At 47.8% G+C, this 24,187-nt stretch overlaps 2 protein-coding genes across 3 annotated transcripts; both read left to right on the top strand.

Moving 5' to 3' along the window:
• Positions 1-4,218: 4,218 nt before the first annotated feature.
• On the top strand, positions 4,219-8,498 carry TMED9 (transmembrane p24 trafficking protein 9). Its single transcript, XM_080914784.1, has 5 exons — positions 4,219-4,411; positions 4,567-4,667; positions 5,836-5,961; positions 6,550-6,696; positions 7,672-8,498. The coding sequence occupies exons 1-5, from the start codon at positions 4,228-4,230 to the stop codon at positions 7,819-7,821; spliced, it is 708 nt and encodes a 235-aa protein (XP_080770910.1). The 5' UTR covers positions 4,219-4,227; the 3' UTR covers positions 7,822-8,498.
• Positions 8,499-10,225: 1,727 nt separating this feature from the next.
• B4GALT7 (beta-1,4-galactosyltransferase 7) lies at positions 10,226-20,926 on the top strand. 2 transcript variants are annotated; one of them, XM_080933145.1, is made up of 7 exons: positions 10,253-10,328; positions 11,981-12,133; positions 13,806-14,168; positions 16,175-16,400; positions 17,328-17,411; positions 17,705-17,809; positions 18,188-20,926. In XM_080933145.1, the coding sequence occupies exons 1-7, from the start codon at positions 10,279-10,281 to the stop codon at positions 18,341-18,343; spliced, it is 1,137 nt and encodes a 378-aa protein (XP_080789271.1). In that variant the 5' UTR covers positions 10,253-10,278; the 3' UTR covers positions 18,344-20,926. The 2 variants fall into 2 exon arrangements, with proteins under 2 accessions (XP_080789272.1, XP_080789271.1); XM_080933146.1 differs by lacking the exon at positions 11,981-12,133 and having other exon boundaries at positions 10,226-10,328.
• Positions 20,927-24,187: the final 3,261 nt, after the last annotated feature.

The following is a 24,187-nucleotide window of genomic DNA, read 5'->3' as shown; positions in this document are numbered from 1 at the left end:
TTAGTTCAATCCCCGGGGCCCACCTGGCAGAAAGAATGACTCCAAAAGGTTGCCCTCTGACTTACACATGAACAGTACAGCATGTGTGCCCTTTCCCCCAAATAAAGAAAACTTTTTTTGTTGTTGTTAAAAATAAGTTAAGTGCTAAGAACAAGCCTAGGAGAGTAAATTATCACCACCAACTGTGACTTAAGCAGCCATACCATCACTTAAGCACTAGTGTGCGGACATCTTTGTCCCCAGCTTTCTGGCTATGGCTTTCTGTTGATTTTTGAGTCTATCTTGTGAATCCAAGTCTAAACTGTGAGACCAAGTCTATTGCTCTTCCCAGGGCACTGTAGGCTTTTGAGGTCGTCTTATCCCAAGTGTTCATCTTGTTATAATAGCCTGCCTGCCTGCATTTCTTTTTTCCTCCCTCCCTTCTTTTTCTTAAGGCTTTTAAAAATGGCTGGTAAAATAGACAAACCATTTGCTATGTCAGCCTTTCAGTCTATACTTCAGTGGTACTCAACAGATCCACATTTGTGCAACATATTTACAGGACTCCTGTCGTTTCACACTTAAACTCAGAAACATCTCTCCACTTGGCTGAGCCCTGTCAGTCACTATGTCCCTATCTGTCTCTATGAACTTGACTGCTTTGCATAAAGTATATGTCTGTGTCTATGCATATGTCTATGGTATGTCTCTGTCTATGCATATGCATGTAGTATGTCTATGCATATAGTGTATGTCTATATCTGCACATATGCATGTAGTATATGTCTATTGAGGTTGCTTTCTTTTACTCAACATTGACCTCAAGGTTTATCCACACTGCCGCATGTGCCCAAAAACTTCCTTCCCTTTAAAAGCTGAATACTATTTCATTGTACATAGAATCCACCTTATGTTTAGATATTCACTTTCTTTTCTTAAAAAAATTGTTCTTTGAGGGGATGGAAAGATGCCTCAGCAGTTCAGATCACTGACTGCTCTTCCAGAGGTTCTGAATTCAAACCCCAGCAACCACATGGTGGCTCACAAGTATCTGAAATGGGATCTGATGCCCTCTTCTGGTGTTTCTGAAGATGCTATGGTGTATTCATATAAATAAAAAAATTTTAAATGTTCTTTGGACTTATTTTCTGTGTTTAGGTGTTTTGCTTACATGTGTGTATGTGTACCCCATGCATGCCCGGTGACTGAAGAGGTCAGACGAGGGCTCTAGATTCCCTGGAACTGAACTTACAGTTAGTTGTGAGCCACCATGTAGGTGCTTAGAATTGAACTTGGGTCCCCGGCAAGAGCAACAAATGCTCTTAAGCACTGAGCTGTCTCTCCAGCCCCTTTAGCCATTCATTTGATGGATGCTGTCTCAGTTACTTTTACATCTCTGTGGCCAAATGCCTAAGAAATACATAGCAACTTAAGGGAAGAGAGGTTCGAATTGGGTCATGGTCCAAAGAACGTGGTCCATCAGGATAATGAAAGCACAATGAGTGGGGCAGCTCCAAGCAAAGAGGCCGGAGTGAAATCAGATCAGGGAGTATGGATATGACAAGCATCACTGTCAACACCTGCCCTTGAGGTTCACTTCTGTTAGGCCACTATGCCCAAAGTGCCACACCTTTTACAGATTGTGCCAAGGGTTCTTTTCTTCTTAATGATTTATTTATTATGTATTCAGCATTCTTAGCTGCATGTATGCCTGTAAGTGAGATTATTATAGATGTTATTACATATTTCATTACAGATAGTTGTGAGCCACCAATGTGGTTGCTGGGAATTGAACTCAGGACCTCTGGAAGAGCAGCCAGTGCTCTTAACCTCTGAGCCATCTCTCTCCAGCCCATGCCAAGAGTTCAAACAAATAAGCTTGTGAGCATCATTTCCAATGCCAACTATAGGGAGCACTTAGATGGCTCAGCTTTGGGGCTATTTTAAATCTGTTATGGTGACAGTATGTTTATTTTATTTTGTTTAGTTAGTTTTGTTGAAGGCAGGACTTCTCTGTGTAGCCCTGGCTTACCTTTTCTGCTTTTCTGTAGAGCAGACTGGCTTCAAACTCAGAGAGTTGCTTGTCTCTGCCTGCTGAGTGCTGGAAATAAAGGTGTGCAACCCCACCACTGGGCTCTTTTTATTTATTAATTGGTTATTTTTGTAGCCTTGGATGGCCCGACACTTACTGTGTTGACCAGAGTGGCCTCAAATTCAGAGATCCACTTGCCTCTGTATCCCTAGGATTGGCTTTAAAGGAACAAGCCACCACTCTTACAGAGACAAACCCATTCCTGCCACCTTCTCCAGGATCATCTACAACTGCTGCTTTTAGATCTCAAGATGAAAGAATTTCTTTCTTTACACTTTCTTATTTCTGCAGGGTGGTTTTTGTTTGTCTTTTGTTCTTGTTTTAAATGAGTGCTCTATCTGCATGTATACCTGCATGCCAGAAGAGGGCAGCAGATACCATTATAGATGTTATCTACCATGCATGTGGTTGCTGGGAATTGAACTCAGGACTCTGGAAGAGCCGCCAGTGCCCTTAACCACTGAGTCACCTCTCCAGCCCTATTTCTGCAGTTCTATAGCCCTTTCCTCCCACTCCAAAGCTAGGGCCCCTCAGTGTTCAGATCCCAAACCTGCTCCAGTCCCCACCATTTTAGTTCCTGTCTGGGACAGCTGCCACAGTTGACAGCTGACTTCTATAAGACAACTTCTTCCCTGCTGAAGCCTTTACCGCGTTGATTTACTGTGGTGTTTCCTGTTATCCGAGGTGGGGCTGAGAAGGCATCTTGAAGTTGAACGAGAGGCTATGGTGACACCGTTGCCCCTAAGAAGGCAGATGATCCAGATGGGGCCACAGGCTAGGAAGCACAGGGGATGGAGCTGGCAGAGCAGACTGGCCCTGCCACATCTGCTATTGTAGCTGCTGTTTCTCACGGATTACAGAGGAAACTGTCTGAGCTGTGCAATCTGTGCAACTGCTTCATCGAGATCGCTAATGGCATTGGCAACCTAGGTCTCTTGCCCTCCTGTACGGCAGAAGCCCAAAGGTGGACTAGTTCCAGCTTTTCTGCTATTTCTCCTCATCAGCATTTTCTGGGGTGCCCTCTGGATCTCCTGCTCTATGGAATCTCTCTGCACTATCAGCCTGTTCAGGAAAATTTCCATTCACTCTTGTCTGAGCTACAATGTGGGACTCCCTCTTCTTGCCGGTGTGGGCTTTCCTTATCTCCATCAATGGAAGGCCTAGAGAGGGATATGTATCCTTCATCAACCCTAAAAGCATGAAGAAATTAATTTAATCCCAGCCCTAGGGAGGCAGAGGTAGACAGAGCTCTACGAATTCAAGAAGGCCAGCCTGGTCTACATACATATCAAGGTCTGAGCCAGCCAGGGCTACACAGTAGACTGTCTTAAAAAAAAAAAAAAAAAAAAAAAAGATGCTACAATATATCTACTTTAAATATAAAGTACAGAAAAAGGTGTTGGTGAATAATAAACACAAGACATACATAAATAACTCAATGATAGTTATAAATCTTATCAATGATTAAATTAAATGTAAGTGGCATAAACTCTACAATTAAAAGGTAGAACTTGGCAGAGCAGCTTTGTAAAGGCATGATCTAATTATGTGTTACCCATAAGAGGTTCATTTTTGAATATAAACGAAGTAATAAAGGCATAAATAAATTTAAAATTAAAAGGTATGAGTGGGAAAGGATAGACCATGCAAATAGTAATCAAAAGAGTGTAGGATGGCTGAACATAGTGTTGTATGCTTATATGCCAGCACTTGAGAGTTAGTGAAAGGAAGATCCCTACAAATTTCAGGCCGGCAGAGCTTGCATTGTAAGTTTAGGCAAAGCTACACAGCAAGACCCTGTCTTAAAACAAACAAAAGTAAAGAGGGATGAGGAGAGGATGGGGAAGAGGGAGAATTGTATTACTATTGGGTGAAACAGGTTCGAATCTTGCCTCAGCTTATATTCGTTGTGCAAGCTGACAACCATTATCAGTAATCTCGCTATTTGGCTAAATCAAAGAAAATCCTTCCATTTTGGAGACCCCAAACCACGTTCTGTAGAAACCAGCCCCAATCAGATACTGCCGCGCGGAGGCGTGGTGTATCTAGGGACTTGTAGTCCATGAGCGGAACTCGCAGTCCCAGCAGGCACCGCGGTGGCCTCCGCTGGGCTACGTGGCTCGGCAGTCTGCGCCTGCGCAGGCAGGTGGGGCAAGATGGCTGCTGTGCGAGGCGTGCGAGTTGTCGGAACCTCACCCGGACTCTTTCTGGGGAGAGGGATGCGGGCCTTCCTGCTACTGCTGTGGCTTGCTGCCCGCGGAGATGCGCTCTATTTCCACATTGGAGAGACAGAGAAGAAATGTTTCATTGAGGAGATTCCGGACGAGACCATGGTCATTGGTGCGGGGGCGAAGGGAAACATTTGGGACAAGTCAGTGGTACTGGGGCGGAGGGATGCGACCCGTTTCGGGTAGCTAGCCTGGCACTATACCTTCGGCCGTGAACTCGGCACCTCTTCTAGATTTTCTCATCTTCCCTTTTCCGCCTGTCTCCAGGAAATTACCGGACGCAGCTGTATGACAAACAGCGGGAGGAGTACCAGCCAGCCACCCCTGGGCTTGGCATGTTCGTGGAAGTAAAAGACCCCGAGGACAAGGTGAGCTGGCCCTTACCCTGCTCCTGGCCCTGCGTCAAGCGAGCTCCGGAACTTCTTTGTTAGTTTCTGTATATATGCGATCGAGAAAGACAGTTGGTGTTTTGGGAAGATGCCGGATCTTCTCATTACGAACTTGGGCTGCGGTTGCTGGACAGGAGATGTCCTCAACTTTCCAGTGACCGCTGAGTGACTCCCCCAGTTCAGTCCTTGAACCACTTCTCTAGCCTGTGAAATGGAAACTCACTTACTCTAGCGATAAGTGTATTAATTGGAGTGATGGATATCAAAAGGTTGCTAATGCTAAAGTTGTTACTTAGGCCTTAATTTCATAAAACAGCACTTTTCAAAAAAGAGTACTTTTCAGTTTTGACAAATGTTTTAAAGACAAAATGCAAATAGTTTTGTTGTCACTAACCATCAAAACAGTTGTAGAAGTTACTTGCCATCATGTTTCATCAAGGTGCCTGGAGAGATGGCTGAGCAGCCAGGCAAGTGTTCTTAAAGATGGGCCCACGACTTTAATCCCAGCACTCGGGAGGCATAGGCAGTTGGATCTCTGTGAGTTCGAGGCCAGCCTGGTCTACAGAGTCAGTTTCAGGACAGCCAATGCCACACAGAGAAACCCTTTTCTCAAAAATTTAAAATAAAAAAAGAAAGTATGTGTAGTTCTTGTTTAGAACCAGAGTTCAGCTTCTGGCACACACATAATGGCTCACAACAACTCATAGGCATGCACGTGGAACACATATAACTTGCATACAGGCAAAACACTCAAACACATAGAGGAAAAAATACTTTAAAAAATTTACAGACATTTAGAAAAAAAAAAAAAAAAAAAGGCAGCAACATGGTGGCCATGATAAATCCCAGCCCCTGGAAGATAGAGGCAGGCCAGCTCTGCCTTAGAGGCCAGCATGGGCTACTAACCCTGAGAGAGCTAACAGTGGATACAGAGCAGTCCTTCCGGGGAGCAGTCACTTGCCAGTCTGATTACAGGCCCTTCAACCCTGTCCCAGATAGTTCTCCAAGATCATTTCATGAGCCTTAGGATCCTTTAGTGCTGTCACATGCCTAAGGCTCTTCTTGCAGACTTTTGTGGTACTATAGAGCCTTATTTTCTAGCCTCCCAGCATCATCACTGACTGAAACTCCTCCCCATTATCTATAGGTCATCCTGGCCCGGCAGTATGGCTCTGAGGGCAGGTTCACATTTACCTCCCACACTCCTGGTGAGCACCAGATCTGTCTTCACTCAAATTCCACCAAGTTCTCCCTCTTTGCTGGAGGGATGCTGGTAAGTAACTTTCAGGTGGTGTACCCTGCTTAGGACTGGGGACTTGTACGGTCAGTGTGGCAGGTACTGGATTTTGGGCCTTTTAAAGCCATTGGATTTCCAGTGGACACACAAGGCATAGTGGCTGATCAATTTGTATAGCCTTTCCTTATGACCTTACTAGTGTGCTTTTATACAGTGCATACATAGCCTGCTGTTATACTTTATCATCTCCCCTATAATCCCGGATTCGTTGTTAGTGATGTCTATGACATACGAATTCATCTAGAGAATGACCACAGAGTCTTCATGCTCAGTAGGAACATATGTTTTTTTGAATCTGTGTTTTTGCTTTCTGAAGTTTTTCTGATCTTTGGGAGCCACCATTACAAAGAACAAACTGTATGAACATCAATCAGAACATGATCCCTAGCTTGTTATTTTTGCTTCTATGCCTGGAGCCCATGGCATTGAGTGGGTCTCAGTATGTGAGCTGAATTAAAAACAAAACCAGAAAAACACACAAAGGAAAGTAGAGAGATCAGCTGCCAGTCGGGCATTCAAAGGCCTTGGGCTTGCCTCACTATTCTATCACTCTTCCATCCCCAGAGAGTTCACCTTGACATCCAGGTGGGTGAACATGCAAACGACTATGCAGAAATTGCCGCCAAAGACAAGCTGAGTGAGCTGCAGCTAAGAGTTCGACAGCTGGTGGAGCAAGTGGAGCAGATCCAAAAGGAGCAGAACTACCAGCGAGTGAGTGCTTGGCCGGCCAGGGGCAAGCTTTTCAGCCAGGACTTGCAGGAAAGATTCCTTATGGAAGCCCAGGGGATTTACCTGTACCAGAATGCAGGTCTGAAAGATGGCTGTGTGTTACAGAGTCCATTTGTAACCGAGCACAGCCTTGTGTAAGAGCCTGGCATCGCTGTAAGTCACAGTGACATGCAGGAGAACTACATGGTAATTAATACCAGCACCTTTGCCAATTTAAAGGTCTCAGGTGCCCCCAGAATCTAAAGCCTCTGAATTTCTTATGACCAGGAACCAAACAGGTGTCATGAATGAATTGTAGTTGATGGGCAATGACCCATCATAACAGGAAAAATTGTACAGTGTCTGCTAGGGCCTCCTCCCTGTATTTTTGTTTGTTTGTTTGTTTTTGTTTTTTGTTTGTCGAGACAGGATTTCTTAGTGTCTTGGAACTTGCTTTGTAGGTCAGGCTGGCCTTGAATTCCCTTCTTCTGCCTCCCGAGTGTTGGGATTAAAGGCATGGGCCACTGCTGCCTGACAGGAGACCAAATCATAAAGAAGGAAAACAAATACAAACAGAAAAAAATATAAACCAAACAAACCATGTCCAGCCCACCAGTTTGCATTCTGAATACATGATACTTGTGATCTTTAAGAAACAGATTAAAAGACCTGGACAGAAGTCCACACTAAGCACTCCAGGACACCATTGTCGCTTAGAGCTGTCACCACCACCTTCCCTCTCCTCTAGGTATCAGGAAGGGTCAAGTGAGGACTGTATCTGACAAATGAACAGACAGACGTAGGAGAAATGCAATAGTCTGCCAGCAGTCATCTGACTGTGGCCGATGAAGGTAGTCTCCAGAGGCATTTGGCCACACTTTGGGCAGAGTGGGTTGCCCTGGGCATCTTTGCAAGCTGGAAACACAGTGGTTCCAGCTGTTTTGGACTACTAAGCCTTGACATTTATTTTCCCAACAGTGGCGAGAGGAGCGCTTCAGGCAAACCAGTGAAAGCACCAACCAGCGCGTGCTATGGTGGTCCATCCTGCAAACTCTCATCCTCGTGGCCATTGGTGTCTGGCAGATGAGGCATCTCAAGAGCTTTTTTGAAGCCAAGAAGTTGGTGTAGCTGTTCCAAGCCTCACGGGCAATCTTTCTTCCAGGCTGTGGGAAGGACCTGGAACCCATTCCTCTCAGAGGACTGGTCTTCAGCTGTAGATGTTCTGGAGAAGAGAGGGACTGCAAACATGTCCCCATTCCTTAGGCTCAAGTGGAGGACAGCAACCTGGCTGGCTATTGATGAGCCGGTAATGGGACAAGCCTTCCTCACCTCCACCTCTGGACCTTTTGCAGTAGTTACTCAGGGGCTGGTGATGCCCTTGGTGTCTCAGAATCTCAGTGTTACTGATCAGGGATTTGAGGCTGCTGTCTGGGGTAGGTTTTGGGAGGGAGGTGGGTGGGCCAGCAAGCTGATTTTCCTTCTGTCTTCCTTTGTTAATGTGGGATTTTAAGCAGGTCAGGGTGTTTCAGTGACTCCTTGCAATTCTAGAAACCTTGCTTTTCTTGCCTTTGGCTTAGAACCAGCCTGCTACTCTAGGGTGTGTTTGTCAATTTAAGGGTGTGGAGGGGTTGCAATGCACGAAAGGGGCCCAGAGGTTGATTTTAATTTTTTACAGTTGTTCTTTGTGGGGCTTGAGCAACTGGTATCAAACCAAACAAAGACTTTGGTGCTGGTTGGAGACAGAGCCTACAGAGTCTTAGTTACTGAGTTTATTTTCAATGAATGTGGGTTTGTTACATTGGTTTCCCAATTAAAAAAAAAAAAAAAAAAGGAAGTCTTGTCCTGTGCATGGTTACTCTTGGTGGATGTGGTGATATAAGGACTTAAGAGAATGGGACAGGGCCAGACATGGTGGTACACAACTTTAATCACAGCACTCAGGAGGCAGCAGCAGGTGTATCTTTGTGAGTTCAAGGCCAGCCTGGTCTACAAATCGAGTTCAGGACAGCAAGGGCTATTACACAGAGAAACCCTGTCTGAAAAAAAACAAAAAGAGGGAGAGAGAGAAACATCTTCCAGTGGGCACAGGGCCTCACAATCCCAAAATGAGTCTCCGCCTGTGAACATCATACACTCTATCCTTGCCAAGTTTTCCTGTGGTAGGCATGAGGTGATGGGTTTGTCAAAACCATCTGACATATAGCAGGGTTGCTGGTATTTTTCTCATTAAGGCTTTATGAGGCTTTGAAAGGAAGACCAGAAGCAAAGTTCTGTTCTTACTGTGCTCATTTGTACTTGGTACCAACACTATGTATAACCAAACAGTGAATTTGGGTTTTTATGTAATATTTAGTTTCTTGAGACTGGGGGCTAACACTAGAGAGACAGGTCACATGACTGTCTCATCCCATCATGGCTCTAACTGGTCTCTGCAGGAGGTCAAGCCGACCTTTAACATCTGCCTCATCTATGGTTGACTTGGTAAGTTTTTGGTGTGGGATGCAGAGCCCCAAGAGAGCCATGGGGTGGGAAAGAATTAAGTTGTATGTGTCAGGGTTTAAGAGAGGAAAGAGAGAGTTAAGAACAATTAATTTTTCAACCAGTAGTGAAGCTCTATCTTAAAACAAGGTACTTGAGATCATAGATAGTGCAGACAACCCAGTGACCTTCCTGTGCCTCTGTCCTTTCACCTTTACAATGGAAATAATACCTACTCCTAAAGACTGAGTTTTTATTCAGTGTTAAAAATTTAGAACAATGATGACTAGCACAAAGTAGGACTTAATAAGTGCTAGGTACTTACTGGATTTTGCCTGAGAGAAGAGCAGTTATCAAGTCTAGTAACAGCTCTTTTCCCAGATGGGAAGTGGCAACACATGAGGGTAAGAGACTGGATAAATTCGCACAGGCAAACAGGGAGCTCAGCCTCCTATTCATTCCTTCAGTTCTCAAGTCGGACGACAGCATTTATATAGTGGTGACTGTGCCAAGCACTGCACCAAATGGGTTTATGTTTCCTATAATGATCATACAGAGTAAGAACAATTTATATATACCCACGTGATGAAACCGTCACAGAAAATTTGACTTCGCCTCAGTGTTGTTGGTTATCAGAATAGTGTTTGAAACACAATCAGTCTTCCGAGATCAGCTCTGAATCCTGAACTGGATCTTGTGCTCAAAGTGTACTTGCTTACCCTGATGGGCTGACTGTAGGAATGCTGTGCTGAAAGGAGGAAGATGTACCTTATCCCAAACATACTGTTCTGGAATACACGTCCAGCTCCAGCTAGTTCTTTGTCTGCCTGCTGGCCTTTGACTTAGGTGAAGAGAGGGAGCTCCCTTTCTTGTGACACCCAGTGGGCCCTTGTAGGTAATGAGAAGTTAGGTTTCCCGCTATCGTCCCCCCCTCCCCCCAGGCAGCAGAACCTTATAGGCTGCGGCTCTGAGTTGCAGCCGGCCCGGCCGGAGGGACGGACCGGGAGGACCAGGGGGCGGGGCGGGGGCGGAGACGCCGCGTAGGCTGGGCAGGCCGGGTGGCCGGGCTGGGAGCCGGAGACCCATGTCCAGCTGTGTCCCGCCACGATGTTGCCCTCCCGGAGGAAAGCGGCGCAGCTGCCCTGGGAGGATGGCAGGTGAGCGGCAGCAACCGGCAGGAGCCGGGTGCCCCTGGGTGCTATTCCTTTTCCCGGCCTACTGCAGAATCTTGTAGACCGACACCGTTGCATATGCGTTTCTGAGGGTCACCCTGAGTGTTTGTGGTTCTCTGAGGGGCGACATTGGTATTGTCTTCATGGCTCTCTCTTGCTACTACCTTCTCTTCTGCGGGTCCCTGTGTTTGAGTCTTTGCCTTGTTCTTTCCATTAATCTTTTTGTTTGGTCCGCGAGCTAGTCCATTGGTTCTCAACCTATGGGTCGCGACCCCTTAGGCTGCGTATCAGATAATTTACATTACGATTCATAACAATAACAAAATTACAGATATGGAATAACAACGAAATTTATGGTTGGGGGCTACCATAACATGAAGAATTGTATAAAAGGGCTGCAGCAGTAGGAAGGGGAAGGCTGAGAACTACTGATCTAGCCTCTTTCTCTCAAGTCTTTTGTGTGTTTTTCCGTCTATTTTCTCATGCCGTAGCTGATTCTGTCCACTTCCTCCGTCGGATCTCTCTGTGTTGTGGCGCTGAAGGTCTTTATTTTTTTCTGTCTGCTCCGTGGTATCCATGTGACTTCAGATCCTTTGCCTTCATGCTCTCTCATACTTTGCGACTGGCTGTGAAGATCACACCAGACAGAGCTTCCTGTGTTCTCTTCCTGGTTGGTTAGTGGTTGCCTGTCTTATACCAGACACACCCAGTAGTTCATTTCCCGTGCTGTTGTACTTATGTGGGACTTGCTTTGAGTGTTAGGTGTGAGTCTGGCTGCGTTTAAGATATTTCTCGATGAAACAGAATGGAGGGGGTGATTTTCCTGCCTAGATTTATGGGGGCATTACACTTTAGGCTTGAAATATGCTTCCTGCCCCATTTTCTTTCCCCAAACACATGTTAGTGTATATTCACTTAATAAGTGACACATTTGTTAAATGTCGTAAGGCTCTGGAATTTAATGGGCACAATTTTAGGGGGGTTGTTTCTTTAGATTTGGTGTTTAAAAGTGACAGTAATATAATAGAAGTATAAATGGTGGCCAGAAACAGACCACTTAATTTTTCTGACCTCGGTTTTACATCTCTGAAATGAATAAAATAATGTCTACTTGAAAGTGCTCATTAAAGAATGGTGAAGATTGTATATGGAGGAAACAGAGAAGAATCATTTGATCTTCTGATCATTTTCTATTATTGTGTTCTCAGAAAAAAATAGATTGATGTCCATTTTTTTTGACACAGTGGCATAGATCCATGCAACAAATATAAAGTAGTGTAGTAATTGGGTGGTAGCTCTAGAGTGAGCCTACTTGCGTTTGAAGTACCCCTAACTAACCTTAGGCAGTGATTGATTTTCTAAGTCGACCCCGAGAACCCGAGTGCAGGAGCAGCCAGGTCTGCAGTTCTGGAGACAACCACCAGGTGGCACCAACAGAATCTGTTCTCCGTGTTTAGCATTTTACTGAATTGGGACCCTCACTGGTTTTGGCCTTTAGAGCAAAGAACGAGAATGAACTTGGGCGCACGATGTTCATAGAAAGGGCAGGTTGAATTGAAGAAACAACATTAGAAGGCACATGGACTGTCCAGTCCATGCTTTACTCCTGGATAATGGTGATTGTTTATTCCCCCAAGGAGGCCTTTTACCCATTGTTCATCTTGTAAGTCTCAGTCCCACTCCCAGAAAGAGCCCAGAGTGCAAGAAAGAATCTGTAAAGGTTCCAGGCCATTTGCAGGTCTGGGCTCTACTGATCCACAGTGGAAACCGTCACCACAGGACAATGGGGGGTAAGTCAGAAACCCTGTGAGGGGAGTCCTATTGGGAAACCTCTCAGCTGCATGTGGGACCTGGGCCTGGCTTCAGGGCTGCTGGCTTCCAGATTTGCAGTTGTGTCTTTAGAGAAAGGTAGGCATGGATGTGGCTCCAGTGTATGCCTTAAAGCATGGTTGGGCTGCTTTAACCCTTCCCCTAACTCAGTTGAGAAGCTCTTTTCTGTCTGGCCGGGCCTGAGGCCACAGATAAAAATATGACATGTTCTGAAAGTAGGACCGTGCAGCCCATCTCATGTGAGCGCTGAAGAGGAGGAAGTGCCAGGCACCCTGGGAGCACAAAGCAGGGAGCACGGCAGGGCCAGTGATGGGTATGCCGTGGACCTTTGGGCTTGAAAGATTGGTAGAAAACTGCTAAGCAGATAAAGTAAGGGGATATCACATAGGAGAAAAAGGCGGGGGTGGGAATGGGCTGGAGCAGGAAGGAGTGTGGCTTTGTGTTACTCCAGATAAGAGTGAACGACTGTGAGAACCTGGAGATTTAACAAAATCACTGAGCTCCTCAAAGAGCTAACTAAGGGCTTGGGCATTAATCTTAAAGGCAGAAGCAAAACATCCAAAGGTTTGAAAGTGAAGAACAGAGCAAGGACCAGTAGACAGGATGATTACAGGCGATCTTAGGCGATCTATAAGACCTAAGAGTGGATTCTTGACCCTTAGAGGTTATAAAGTAGGTTCCTTTGCTGGTCTCTTGGGCAGGGCCAAGGGGAGCTGGAGAGGAAGCCTACTTAGGTTCTGACAACCTTTCCTGGTATCCTCAGAAACTTAGGGGTGGGGCAAAGGTGAATTCCACTGTTTCTTTTTTGCTTCTTTGTTTTTGAGATAGTCTTGCTGTGTAACACAATTTGGCCTTGAATACAAAATCCACCTTGGCTACTGTGTAAGGCTTTCCATCTTTTTATTTATTTATTTATTTATTTATTTATTTATTTGTAATTGTTAAACTAAAGAGCAGTTTCTCAGATACTCAGTGAGTGTCTAAGATATTTAATGTTTGTCCAGGTTCTTAAATTAGAATGTAGGTGCTGAACCCAGCCCTGTCCTTCTTTCATTTTGTCCTATGGGCTATCCTGTGACCTGCCACTGTCCCTTTAGACCTCACACTGGGCACTTTTGAGCTTCCTAGACTAACTGTTGGCAGGTTTGCCTAGGGCTTATGTCAGCACACGCTCATTCTTGGGCACCTTGGCAACACAACAAAGTAACATTTCTGCTGGGATGGAATTTCTGGAGAATGAGTTCGGAATTTGGAAATCAGTGGTTGTAGCTCTCTAAGCCCCTCCCACTGACTCTGGACCTTGAGACACCATCCTAGGGAGAAGCTGATATGAAACAATGAGCCTTCCCCTTCCTCTAAGGGCTCTCACCGGGACTCCCATTAGGGTGCAAGAAGTCATTGAATGTCTGAGGCATCCCTAACTGCTCCGAATGGTCCTAGAGGGTCCTAGCTGGTAGCATAGGCTGGGCCTACAGAGGCGAATGGACCGACCACTTGTGGACGTAACATGAGCAAAAACATTTAACACTGCTTCTGCACTAATTCCCTGGTATTCAGGGGAGGCCAGAGACGGGTCCTGAAAGGATCTCAGCTAGCCCCGCCCTCCTGACCTCCTTCCCGCTCTTACCTCAGGGCCAGGTTGCTTCCTGGAGGCCTCCGCCGGAAATGCTCCATCTTCCACCTCTTCATTGCCTTTCTCCTGTTGGTCTTCTTCTCCCTGCTCTGGCTGCAGCTCAGCTGTTCTGGAGATATGGCCCAGGTGACCAGGGGACAAGGGCAGGAGACCTCGGGTCCACCCCGGGCTTGCCCCCCAGAGCCGCCCCCTGAGCACTGGGAAGAAGACGAGTCATGGGGGCCTCACCGCCTGGCAGTGCTGGTGCCCTTTCGAGAGCGCTTTGAGGAGCTGCTGGTCTTTGTGCCCCACATGCACCGCTTCCTAAGCAGGAAGAAGATCCAGCACCACATCTATGTGCTCAACCAGGTGGATCATTTCAGGTGAGGAGCAGTCCCCGAGCCCGCACCACTCATCCCAGTGCCTCTTTTCTTGCCCTTGGCTTCCATCGCCTGTACCTCCGCTTGGGCCTGTGAGGGGCTACTGCAAGTAAGGGCCAGATAGTGAGAGGAGGTAGCCGCTCTCACTGGTACAGTGGGAGTGGGCCCTGATCTAAAACCTGCTTTAGAAAGATCAGTGGATGTGGAAGGTTGGGGAAGGACCCTGAGAAGCAATGATGTAGGGTCCCTGCAGGAGCACTGCCTCAGTCCTGGGGTCTCCACTCACCTCCCAGTAGGACTGTCCCTCCCACTGTAGCCTTGGACTCCCCCTCTCTCAGGAACAGAGCTCTGGCTACAGAGCCCCGCTTCTGCATAGTCTGCTCTTCTCTCAATGATTCACATCAGCATGCACACAGATGCTCCAATATAGCGCTCCTCTAAATGGACAGCAGTTGGGAGGCAAGGCAGCTCAGTAGGTAAAGGTGTTTGCCACCAAGCCTGGTGTCCCCATGTGGTGGAGGGAGAGGGCTGACTCTTACAACTTGTCCTTTGATGTCCACCACTCTGTAACTTATGGATATTCTAAATTAATCTCTTAAAAGAGGGAGCCAGGAATGGGGACACGCCTATTCCAGGGGAGGCAGAGGCAGGTGGATCTCAGCCTGGTCTACAGAGCAAGTTCCAGGATGGCCAAGGATATACAAAGAAACCCTATCTTAGAAACAAAACACAAAAACAAAAGAAAGGTAGGAAAGAGGAGAAAAGAGGGAAAAAGATTTCTCTGTGAGATGTATCCATTGCAATTACCCTAGTTATTCCTTCTCTTTCCTTTTTACAAGGCGCACCCTCTCTCTCTCTCTGTCTTGCTCCCTCTCTCATATCTTTCTCCTCTCTGTCTGTTCCTCCTCCTCTTCTCCTATTTTTGACTTTTTTTTTAGACAGGGTTTCTCTGTGTAGCCCTGGCTGTCCTGAAACCCACTCTGTATACGTAGCTGGCCTGCCACTCACAGGGGATCTGCCTGCCCCTGCCTCCTGAATGCTGGAATTTAAAGGCATGCACCACCCCCACCCAGCTATTTTCAAGACTATTTCGACAGACATCTCTTATGGCCTGCAGCATCCTCCTCACTGAGGTCACAGGTTCCATAATCCCAGGCTCTCTCAGCCTCTCCTGTCAGCAGCTTCTGCTAAGCAGGTCCTTTTCCATCCAGAGCCTCTGCTTGACTTCTGGTCTCCCTCATCTCAGTAGCCACCCCTGCTCACCTCATTTTCAGTGTCCCTGTCTCTCTGACCAGCTGATCACTGTCCCCTAGAGCTCAGCACTCCCCTCTTGGTCTCTGCCTAGGGACAGACTGCCATCCATCCTATCTCCTGGGATTGAGTCCCCGGAAAATACCATTCCTGCTTTCTGAATAGTCTGCCTCCTTTGTGATGCTCCATTTAGTGGTCTCAGAGGCAGCCCCTGCCTAACAGAATCATGGCTGAATTCCTAGTTGCCGCCCCCCAAGACCTGATTTCTTTCCCTCCTCTCCATTTCAGGAAGTAAGAACTACATACTTTAGTTACACAGGCCGAAAGGCTTGAGCTCACCTTCACCTGCTCTTTGTCATGGTGACCAGCTCATCAACAAAGCACGTCCAGAATCTGCCCGCTTCTCACCATTTCCTCCTCTGACCCCTTAAGCCACGCCACTGTCACCTCTTGCCTCTCAGTTTCCACCCAGTCCCCTAGTCTGTTCTCAGTGTGCCAACTAGAGCCACGTGGCACCTGCTCTTGCTGACCTTGGCAGTTCCTCTCCTCTGTGGGGAGCCCTGCCTCCCAGCTCCCATAGGATCACTCCCTCAGGATGTTTCTGGCACAAACCCTTGTGCAGCAAGCAGAGGGGGACTGTTCCACAGTGAAGTCAGTGCTAGGTGGTGACAGCGAAGAACCTCTCAGGCGTAGCCTGGGCCGAGCTAGGTTGATGAACAATCTTGCTTCCTCTACCTAGCATCATTTGTCTTGTGTAGGTTCAATCGAGCAGCACTCATCAATGTGGGCTTCCTGGAGAGCAGCAACAGCACAGATTACATCGCCATGCACGATGTGGACTTGCTCCCTCTCAATGAGGAGCTGGACTATGGCTTCCCAGAGGCTGGGCCCTTCCACGTGGCTTCCCCAGAGCTCCACCCTCTCTACCACTACAAGACCTATGTGGGCGGCATTCTGCTGCTGTCCAAACAGCACTACCAGCTGGTGAGGCCCAGCCCTACATGCTCCACTCCTTTGCTGGGGACCTTCCCCCTCATGGGTCTCGGCAGGTGGGAGGGTAGAGCAGCCTTCCTGGGCCCAGCATATGGCATGGGGCAGTGCCAGAGCGTGACGGGGCTCAGCAGCAGACAGAGGTGTGTAAGGGGACCAGTAGTGAGCATATAGCCAGGGAGAGCTCTGCTGAGACCACAGAAGCCCCAGGGTCAGCTAGCCACAGGGGACCAGAGATGGGCGAGCCTCAGAACCTCTCCCTCCCTGCAAAGTTACCAGGTCTTCCTTCCTCTTCCCAGGCCTCAGCACTGCTACTCTACAGTCTGCTTGTGTGAGAAGGCTGTGAGCTACAGCCTGTAAAATGAGGTCTGCTTGATGGGAGATGGAGCCCCTCGCTCCCCAGAAGTCTAGACATGAGTCCCAAACTAAACCACGCTAGCTCTTGATGGGACCCAGGGGCACAGGTGGGGGTGAGAGGACCTGAGTGGCTTTTCCCTGTCCTCCAAGGTTGAAGCCAGTTTTGTAAATGAAGCTTTTGAGCAGATGCCAATCATGTCCCTCAAACATAGGAAGAGACCTGGGTAGTGCCACCTCAGGAGAAAAGGATATGAGAGGAGAGTAAAAAGTGATGGTTGGCATCTTTGCCCTCTGAAAAGAGCCGACCCTTGAGCCACTCATTATATACATGTTCAGCGCCCTGCTGGAAGCAGGTGGAACTAAGATGTGCTGAGACCTCCCCTCCATCCCACGACAGCAGGGAAGGACCTCACAGTAACCTGTATTCACTCAGGACAGTCAGGGCAGGAAGAAGAAAGGGGGCCTGGCTGACTGGGCTCAGACTTGTTCTCCCGAGCAGTAGGGGAGCAAAGTGCACCCCTGGGAGGAGGGCCATGTGACAGACACTGCCTGTCTTTGTGTCAGTGCAACGGGATGTCCAACCGCTTTTGGGGCTGGGGCCGAGAGGATGATGAATTCTACCGGCGCATCAAAGGAGCTGGCCTCCAGGTAAGGCTCCTCGCATGGCTCTCCCTGGTCCTGGCTTGCATGGCTGTCCCGAGGTTCCCTCTATTGCTGCATCAGAATTCTTGGGGGTTCCCCCTGGTTCTGGTCACTGCCTTTACCCTGACTCTTGGGTCTCATCTAACCAGTCCTGTGCTCTCTGCTAAAGTCTCCTCTCCTACAGGATGACTCCTAAGAGCATCTGCCTATGGCAGCCAGTAGGATCCCAGAGGAGTTAGTGGTAGGGGCCAAGACTACAAGAGAGACAGTCTAACACCTGCATCCTTTGTTCTCCTTAGCTTTTCCGTCCCTCGGGGATCACAACTGGGTACCAGACATTTCGCCACTTGCATGACCCAGCCTGGCGGAAGAGGGACCAGAAGCGCATTGCAGCTCAAAAACAGGTGCTGGCTAGTCTCCTCAGTGGAGTGGTGAGGGATAGGTAGGAATCAGTAGGCCTGATCATTGTCCCGTGCTGGGCCCAGGTCACTCAACAGGCATTCTCCATGGCACTTGCCCTGTTTGGTGACTGCTGTGTAGATCTGGGTATTGTGAATCAGCCCAGACCTCAGAGTCTATGCGGGTTGGGTGGGAAGGCTTAGCCTGGGTGCCAGAACCCCTGTCTTGTGGCTGTGTTATCCCACATAGAAGCCTGTGTTTTCCTTACTGAGGGGGTACAGGCCTAGGCAACATGTCATCTTTGGCCTCTTCTCTTCTAATGGAGACATGTGAGCAGCTGGCACCGCGAAGTGTGGGTTCATGTTCTTTCCTTCTCTTTCTAGGAACAGTTCAAGGTGGACCGGGAGGGAGGCCTGAACACTGTGAAGTACCGGGTGGATTCCCGCACAGCATTGTCTATAGGAGGGGCCTCCTGCACTGTTCTCAATGTCGTGTTGGACTGTGATCAGACAGCCACTCCATGGTGCATATTTGGCTGAGAGCTAAACTGTAAGGAAGGTTCTGCTTCCAGACCTCAGTGCTGCTCAGGCTCAGGAAACCTCAGGCCTTAGGCCCCACTCCAGAGGATGCAGAGGTCTGAAGGAGTAGCCAGTCTGTCTGCATCTTCAGCAACCTGCTCCCCAGAGCCAGGCCCAAGACAGGACACAGGTAGACCCTGGGATGCTGCTGGAAACATTTGTCAGAGAGGCTGGAGGTGTAGCTCTTGACTGACCTTCTCCACCCTGCCTTTCTGCTTACCCTGCTCTGCCTGCCCACCCGTGCTGAGGCCTGAGGCAATGAAAAGATGGGCTAGGGCAGCCTCAGCAGAGACAAGCTGCTCTTCTGGAAGAACACACTCATAAAGATGTAGTCAGAAGCTGCCACATGGCCAGTGTGGATGGCAGTTGCTACTAGACTTAGAATGTCAGAAGGCAGAACACAAACCCCGTGCAAAGGAGCGGCTGTTACTAGCTGTAGCTGGTGCCACCTTGGAGGAACCAGGGCACCAAATTTCACTTTACAAAAGAAACTAGAATGCTGGATTCTTAAGCAGACTTTCTTGATTTTTTAAAAAATGGCAGCAGTTAACTAAAACATTGAAAAGCTATGGCAGACCAAACAGTGTTTTATGGGCCACTGGTTTGTCACCTTTGGTTGACCAGAGGAGATGTTATAAAAGACGAAGCTCTCAGTTATACACTGGCAAGGAACTGGACTGGGGTCTGGGGAAGGCGGCAGGCATGGATGGGCAGATAAGTCAAAGGTGGGGTTCCTGCTCGTCCCTGACCATCTGGGCTCATGGGCAGCCCCCTTGCTACCTTTGGGAAGCCCAATTCGAGTCTGGCTTTGTCTGGTTGGGCTCTGTCTCTGATGTGGTGCTCCATCCGGCCTTACTAGGAAATAAGGAAGGAAGGTAACTGAAGAAGTAGAGCCTCAGGACCTGATGGGGGTGGGGGACAGGACAGCTGAGAAGGGAGCCATGTACTCTGAGAAACTGCAGAGTATTCTCACAGCTGGAAGGAAGAGTGGGTCTAAGGCAGAGCACCAGATTGGAGAGTGCTTGGGGAAACCTAGTGTTAATACCACCAGTCGAGAAGAATAAGACCACTACCACAGTTTTTGAGCCAAATTTAAAGCAAGCTTTATTAAATATTGGCCGGTTATCTGTTTTGGTCAAGTGGTGCTTGCAGGTTAGAGGCACTTTGTTTTACAGATCACTAAGGCACAGAAGTTTAGACTGAAAACATAAGGTTAGCTCGCACCTAGCACCAACAGAAGTAGAGAAATGAGTGGCTGCATAGCCAGGGTCTGAGCAAGGCTTGTTCCACATTGGGAGCAGGAGGGGGCAGTCCATGGACGCCCAGAGTGCCACAGAAGGAATGGGCTGCATTCCAGGGTTGAGAGGGTAGAAGCTTGCTTCAAGACTCGGAGGATGCCTTCAGCCCTGCTGTGTGCAGTTGGGTGGACTGCACAACCTGAAAGTAAGCTCAGAGAGAGGCTGAGATGGATGGGGCAAAGCTTCAGGTTCCACAGGGACAGAGCCTTATCCACAGCAGTGAGAGTCAAGCAAGCCTGGCAAGCAAGCACAAAGCTGTGGGGATGGAGAGGGCATTGCCTGTGAACTCTAGTCTCTCGTCTTGAATTTACATGACTCCTTGGGCACTAACTCAGGCCTCTTGGGGTCGGTTGACACGGATGTGACAGCAAAGCCCCCAACTCTGCATTGACCTGGCATGCAGAAACACCTGTAAAGGTGAGGGTCCTGTCTACCTGCTCTGGGGCTGTGGGATCAGAGAAGAAAAGCCAAGAAGATACTGTCTGGGTCCATATTTCCCTGTGGCTCTCTCATCACACTATCATTGTGTTGGTAGACAGCCCTGGCAGGAGCTGGAGGCACACCTGGCAGGAGCTGGGGGCACCCCTGGCAGGAGCTGGTACAATCTACATCTGTAGCCTCCTTTCCTTGCTCCTGGAGAATGGAAGAGTGCTGAACCCGGGTGAGCCAGGGGCGAAGCAGATGACAGTCTCCTTTGGTGTTTTCCTTGTCCATGTTAAACACTAATGATCAGCAAACATCCCTAATTTGCTACTAGGGATATGGATAGAATGTGCCAGAACATAAGCATACCTAGCCAGTGTGGGTGTGGGGGTAACAACCGTCATTCAGAGGGCACTTGCCACTTCTCTTCCTGTATTAGGGTTCTCTAGAGAGACAGCTGATAGAATGAATGAACATATATGGGGCATATTAGATTGGCTTATAGGCTGTGGTATGACTGGTCCAACACTAGCTGTCTGCCACGAATCTAACAGTTGCTCAGCACACAAGGCTGGGTGGCTCAGCTGGCCTTCCAGTCTGTGTTGGAATCCCAGAGAAGTAGGCTCTAATCAGTGAAGGGATGACTCAGCAGCAGAATAGATTGACTTACCAGCAAGAGTGAGGGCAAATAGGCAAAAAGCAGATTCCTGCTTTTATGAAGGGTGCTACCAGAAGGTGTGGCTGAAATTTATGGGGGGGGGGGGTCCTCCCAACTCAAATGATCCAATCCAAAAGAAATTCTGCTGAGTGGTAATGGCCCACACCTTTAATCCCAGTACTCCGGTAGCAGAGGCAGGAAGATCTCTTGAGTTTGAGGGCAGCCTGGTCTACAAAATGAGTTCCAGGATAGCCAGGGCTATACAGAGAAACCCTGTCAAAAATAAAATAAAAAGAAAAATCCCTTACAGGTGTGCCTAGCATCTTGGATTTTAGTTAATTCTAGATGTTAGTCAAGTTTGCAACCAAAAGTAGCTTTCACACTACCCAAGAGCCAGGTGCTGTTTATTTTTTTATAGATGACAAAGTAAGGGCATAAAGAAGCTTGCCTGGCTCAGATGACAAGCACTGTGGCTTAGGACCAGCCTCCCTGGTACCCACCTCCAGATCCTAAGTGACAGGTGTCCCAGACTCCTCCCTCGAACACAGTTCTCGGTGGGAGAAGGCATACAGGGAGCGCTTCCCACCTCTGGGGAGAAAAAGCTGGCCATAAGAGGGGCAAAGTTGTGGGCCCCATGGCTCTTCTGCCTCAAAGAAGACGACTGTTTTTGACCACTGGGGAGGGCTCTTGAACTGAGGGACACGGAAGGGACACCAGGGTGCCCCAGAGTATTGCAGTGACAGGCTACTCAAATATCGAAAGGTTTGCTGGTGGAGCAGGAATCTGTCCGAACGAGGAAAGTTTCCGAGGAATGAGTCTACACATACAAAGGAGCCTAGGAGTGGTTGTTTGCAGCCCCCAGACCCTCCGAAGAAAGTTGGGGAGCTGGGGCAAGGAAAGCTAGGGATGATAAAAGTGGCCCATTTAAAGCTGAGCTCTCGATCTGTTCTCGGCACTTTGACCAGTCAGTACATTTCTGCATTGACTGCTGTGTTATTCTTTGACCCCGGTTGATAACCCAGGTTACATCTATGGATGTAAGCATTCCACAGTGTGGCCATTCTGCAAATAACAACAGCAGGTTTTGTCCTAGGGCTTATGACTTCTCCAGGTATGGGCTTTGACTAGAGTTGGAGTACCAGACATGAAATCCCCTCCTGTGAATCAGGCCTCAAATCCAATCAGAGTGATTTAGTTACTCCATAACACTCGAGTACTGTACCTGAGGGTGCGTCTTCCCTGGCAGGTCAGTATTGTGGTGCGCATTGTCCAGCTCTCATATAGAAACCTGCATTTCACCTCTGACACTATGGACACTAGCTAGTGGGGAACCAAAGTGTGTGGTGTCTTCAGCAATAAAGGTTTATCGTGTAGCTATGGCAAGTAACCAGGAGCAATGGCAATAACCATTATTGGTTCAGAGACTTCTGTAGCCTTCCTGACCAACAAGAAAGGAGGAATCTGATGCTTTGCACATCAGTTACTGTTCAGTAGTAACCTGTGCCTTCTGGTACTATCGTTGTCCACCCATGCAGGCTACCTGTTTAAGCTCCTTTTTAAAGTTACAGTTTGAAGTCAGCTTACTAAGTAGTGGGTCTCCATAGCATCTTTTCACACGTTCTTAATTTAGATGAACACGCCCACTTCATCTTCTCTCCCATCCTCACTTAACCCTTTAATCTCTGCTGTCTCCCCATTTCTTTCATATTGCATGAGTTCTACTATCCCTCCAACCAATTATATTTATATTCAGCTGTGGCTCCCATATTGGCTTCTGTTTGTTTTTGTTTCTATTTTATGACATAGGGTTTCTCTGTGTAGCCTTGGCTATCTTGGAACTCACTCTGTAGACCAGGCTGGCCTTGACCTCACAGAAATCTGCCTGCCTCTGCCTCTCAAGGGCTGGAATAAAAGGCATGCACCACCACACTAGACTCTCATGTGGCCTTTTATATAACCTTCCTTTGGGTTAACCATGCTTCTATACTTGGGTTAACCCATACTTCTATACCCTTTTTTGCTTAAGCCTTTTCATCCACAATATTTGTCTTAGTTAGAATTTCTATTGCTGTGATGAAACACCCATGGCCAAAACAGCATGTTGGAGAGGAGAGGGTTTATTTGGCTTATGTTTCCATATTGCTGCTCACCATTGAAGGAAGTCAGGACAGGAACTCAACCAGGGCTAGAACCTGGAAGCAGGAGCTGATGCAGAGGCCATGGAGGGGTGCTGCTTACTGGCTTGTCCCCCTCTCTTAACCCCCGCCTGTGGCTTGCTCCACATGGCTTGTTCAGTCTTCTTAGAGAACCCAGAACCACCAACCCAGGGATGTCCCCACCCACAATGGGCTGGGCCCTCCACCATCAATCACTAATTAAGAAAGTGCCTTACAGCTGGGTTTTATGGAGGTATTTCCTCAAGTGATAACCCCCTCCTTTCATATAAACCCGGTTTGCATGTCAAGTTGACATAAGACTAGACAGCTCAGTAGTCTACCTTTCTACTCCCCTTCGACCACCTAATCTGCAATGCCCCCTTCCCTAACAATTTCCACCCATCCGTAGACCCTCTTAGGTTCCTGGCTTCCACCTGTCCTCCAAGTCCAGCCTCCATACAAGACAGAGAAGGTGTGCCGTTTCTCTTTCTGGGCCTGCCTTACCTCAGTGTAAGTGTTTCTGGTACTGTGGAGGTTTTGAATGAGAGTAACCCCCATAGGCTCACACATGTGAGTGCTTGGATCCCAGTCAGAATTGTTTTGAAGGATGAGGATGCGTGACCTTCTTGGAGGAACTGTGTCACTAGGGATGGGCTTTGAGATTTCAATAGTCCTTGCCATATTCAGCTTGAGCTCCCCTTCTTCCTCTCCTTCTCTTTCTCCATCCCTTCCTCTCTTCCTCTCATTACCACTCTGGATTGTGCTTATGGATCTGATGTAACCTCTTAGCTACTACTCCATCTCTGCCATCTCAGCCTGTCTTCTCCATATTTCCTGATGTGATGATTATGTACTCTAATTGTCTGGACCTATGTACTCCCAAATTAAGTTAAATAATCATACATACATATATTTATCATCCTTGGTCATGGTGTTGAGTAACAACAATAAAAAAATGTAACTAAGACAGATTCTATTTACCTCTAAGTCTAATGATTTCATTTTTCTTTACAGTTGAGTAATATTCCATTGTGTATATGTACTATGTTTTTTCTTATCTACTTGTGTGTTGATGGACATCTGTGTGAAATCCTCCTTGTTTTATCAGCTCCTTATTTTATGTATTTTATGCCTATGGGTGTTTTGTCTGGTTGTATGTCTGTGCACCATGTGCATGCCTGATGCCAGAGGGGGCCAGAAGATGGCATCAGATCCCCTGGAACTGGAGTTTCAGATGGTTGTGAACCACCACATAGGTGCTGGGAATCAA

This window comes from Micromys minutus (genome assembly GCF_963924665.1).
Source record: "Micromys minutus genome assembly, chromosome: 1".
NCBI lineage: Eukaryota > Metazoa > Chordata > Mammalia > Rodentia > Muridae > Micromys > Micromys minutus.
The sequence above is the reverse complement of the archived record's forward strand: the minus strand, read 5'-3'. Positions and strand labels throughout refer to the sequence as shown.

Excerpts from the sequence above, each read along its gene's own strand:
- TMED9 (XM_080914784.1), top strand. The coding sequence starts at position 4,228 with ATGGCTGCTGTGCGAGGCGTGCGAGTTGTCGGAACCTCACCCGGACTC. Across the intron at positions 4,412-4,566 it reads GGACGAGACCATGGTCATTG|GAAATTACCGGACGCAGCTG; the intron begins GTGCGGGGGCGA and ends GCCTGTCTCCAG. Across the intron at positions 6,697-7,671 it reads AGGAGCAGAACTACCAGCGA|TGGCGAGAGGAGCGCTTCAG; the intron begins GTGAGTGCTTGG and ends TTTTCCCAACAG.
- B4GALT7 (XM_080933145.1), top strand. The coding sequence starts at position 10,279 with ATGTTGCCCTCCCGGAGGAAAGCGGCGCAGCTGCCCTGGGAGGATGGC. Across the intron at positions 16,401-17,327 it reads CCAAACAGCACTACCAGCTG|TGCAACGGGATGTCCAACCG; the intron begins GTGAGGCCCAGC and ends TCTTTGTGTCAG. Across the intron at positions 17,412-17,704 it reads TCAAAGGAGCTGGCCTCCAG|CTTTTCCGTCCCTCGGGGAT; the intron begins GTAAGGCTCCTC and ends TGTTCTCCTTAG.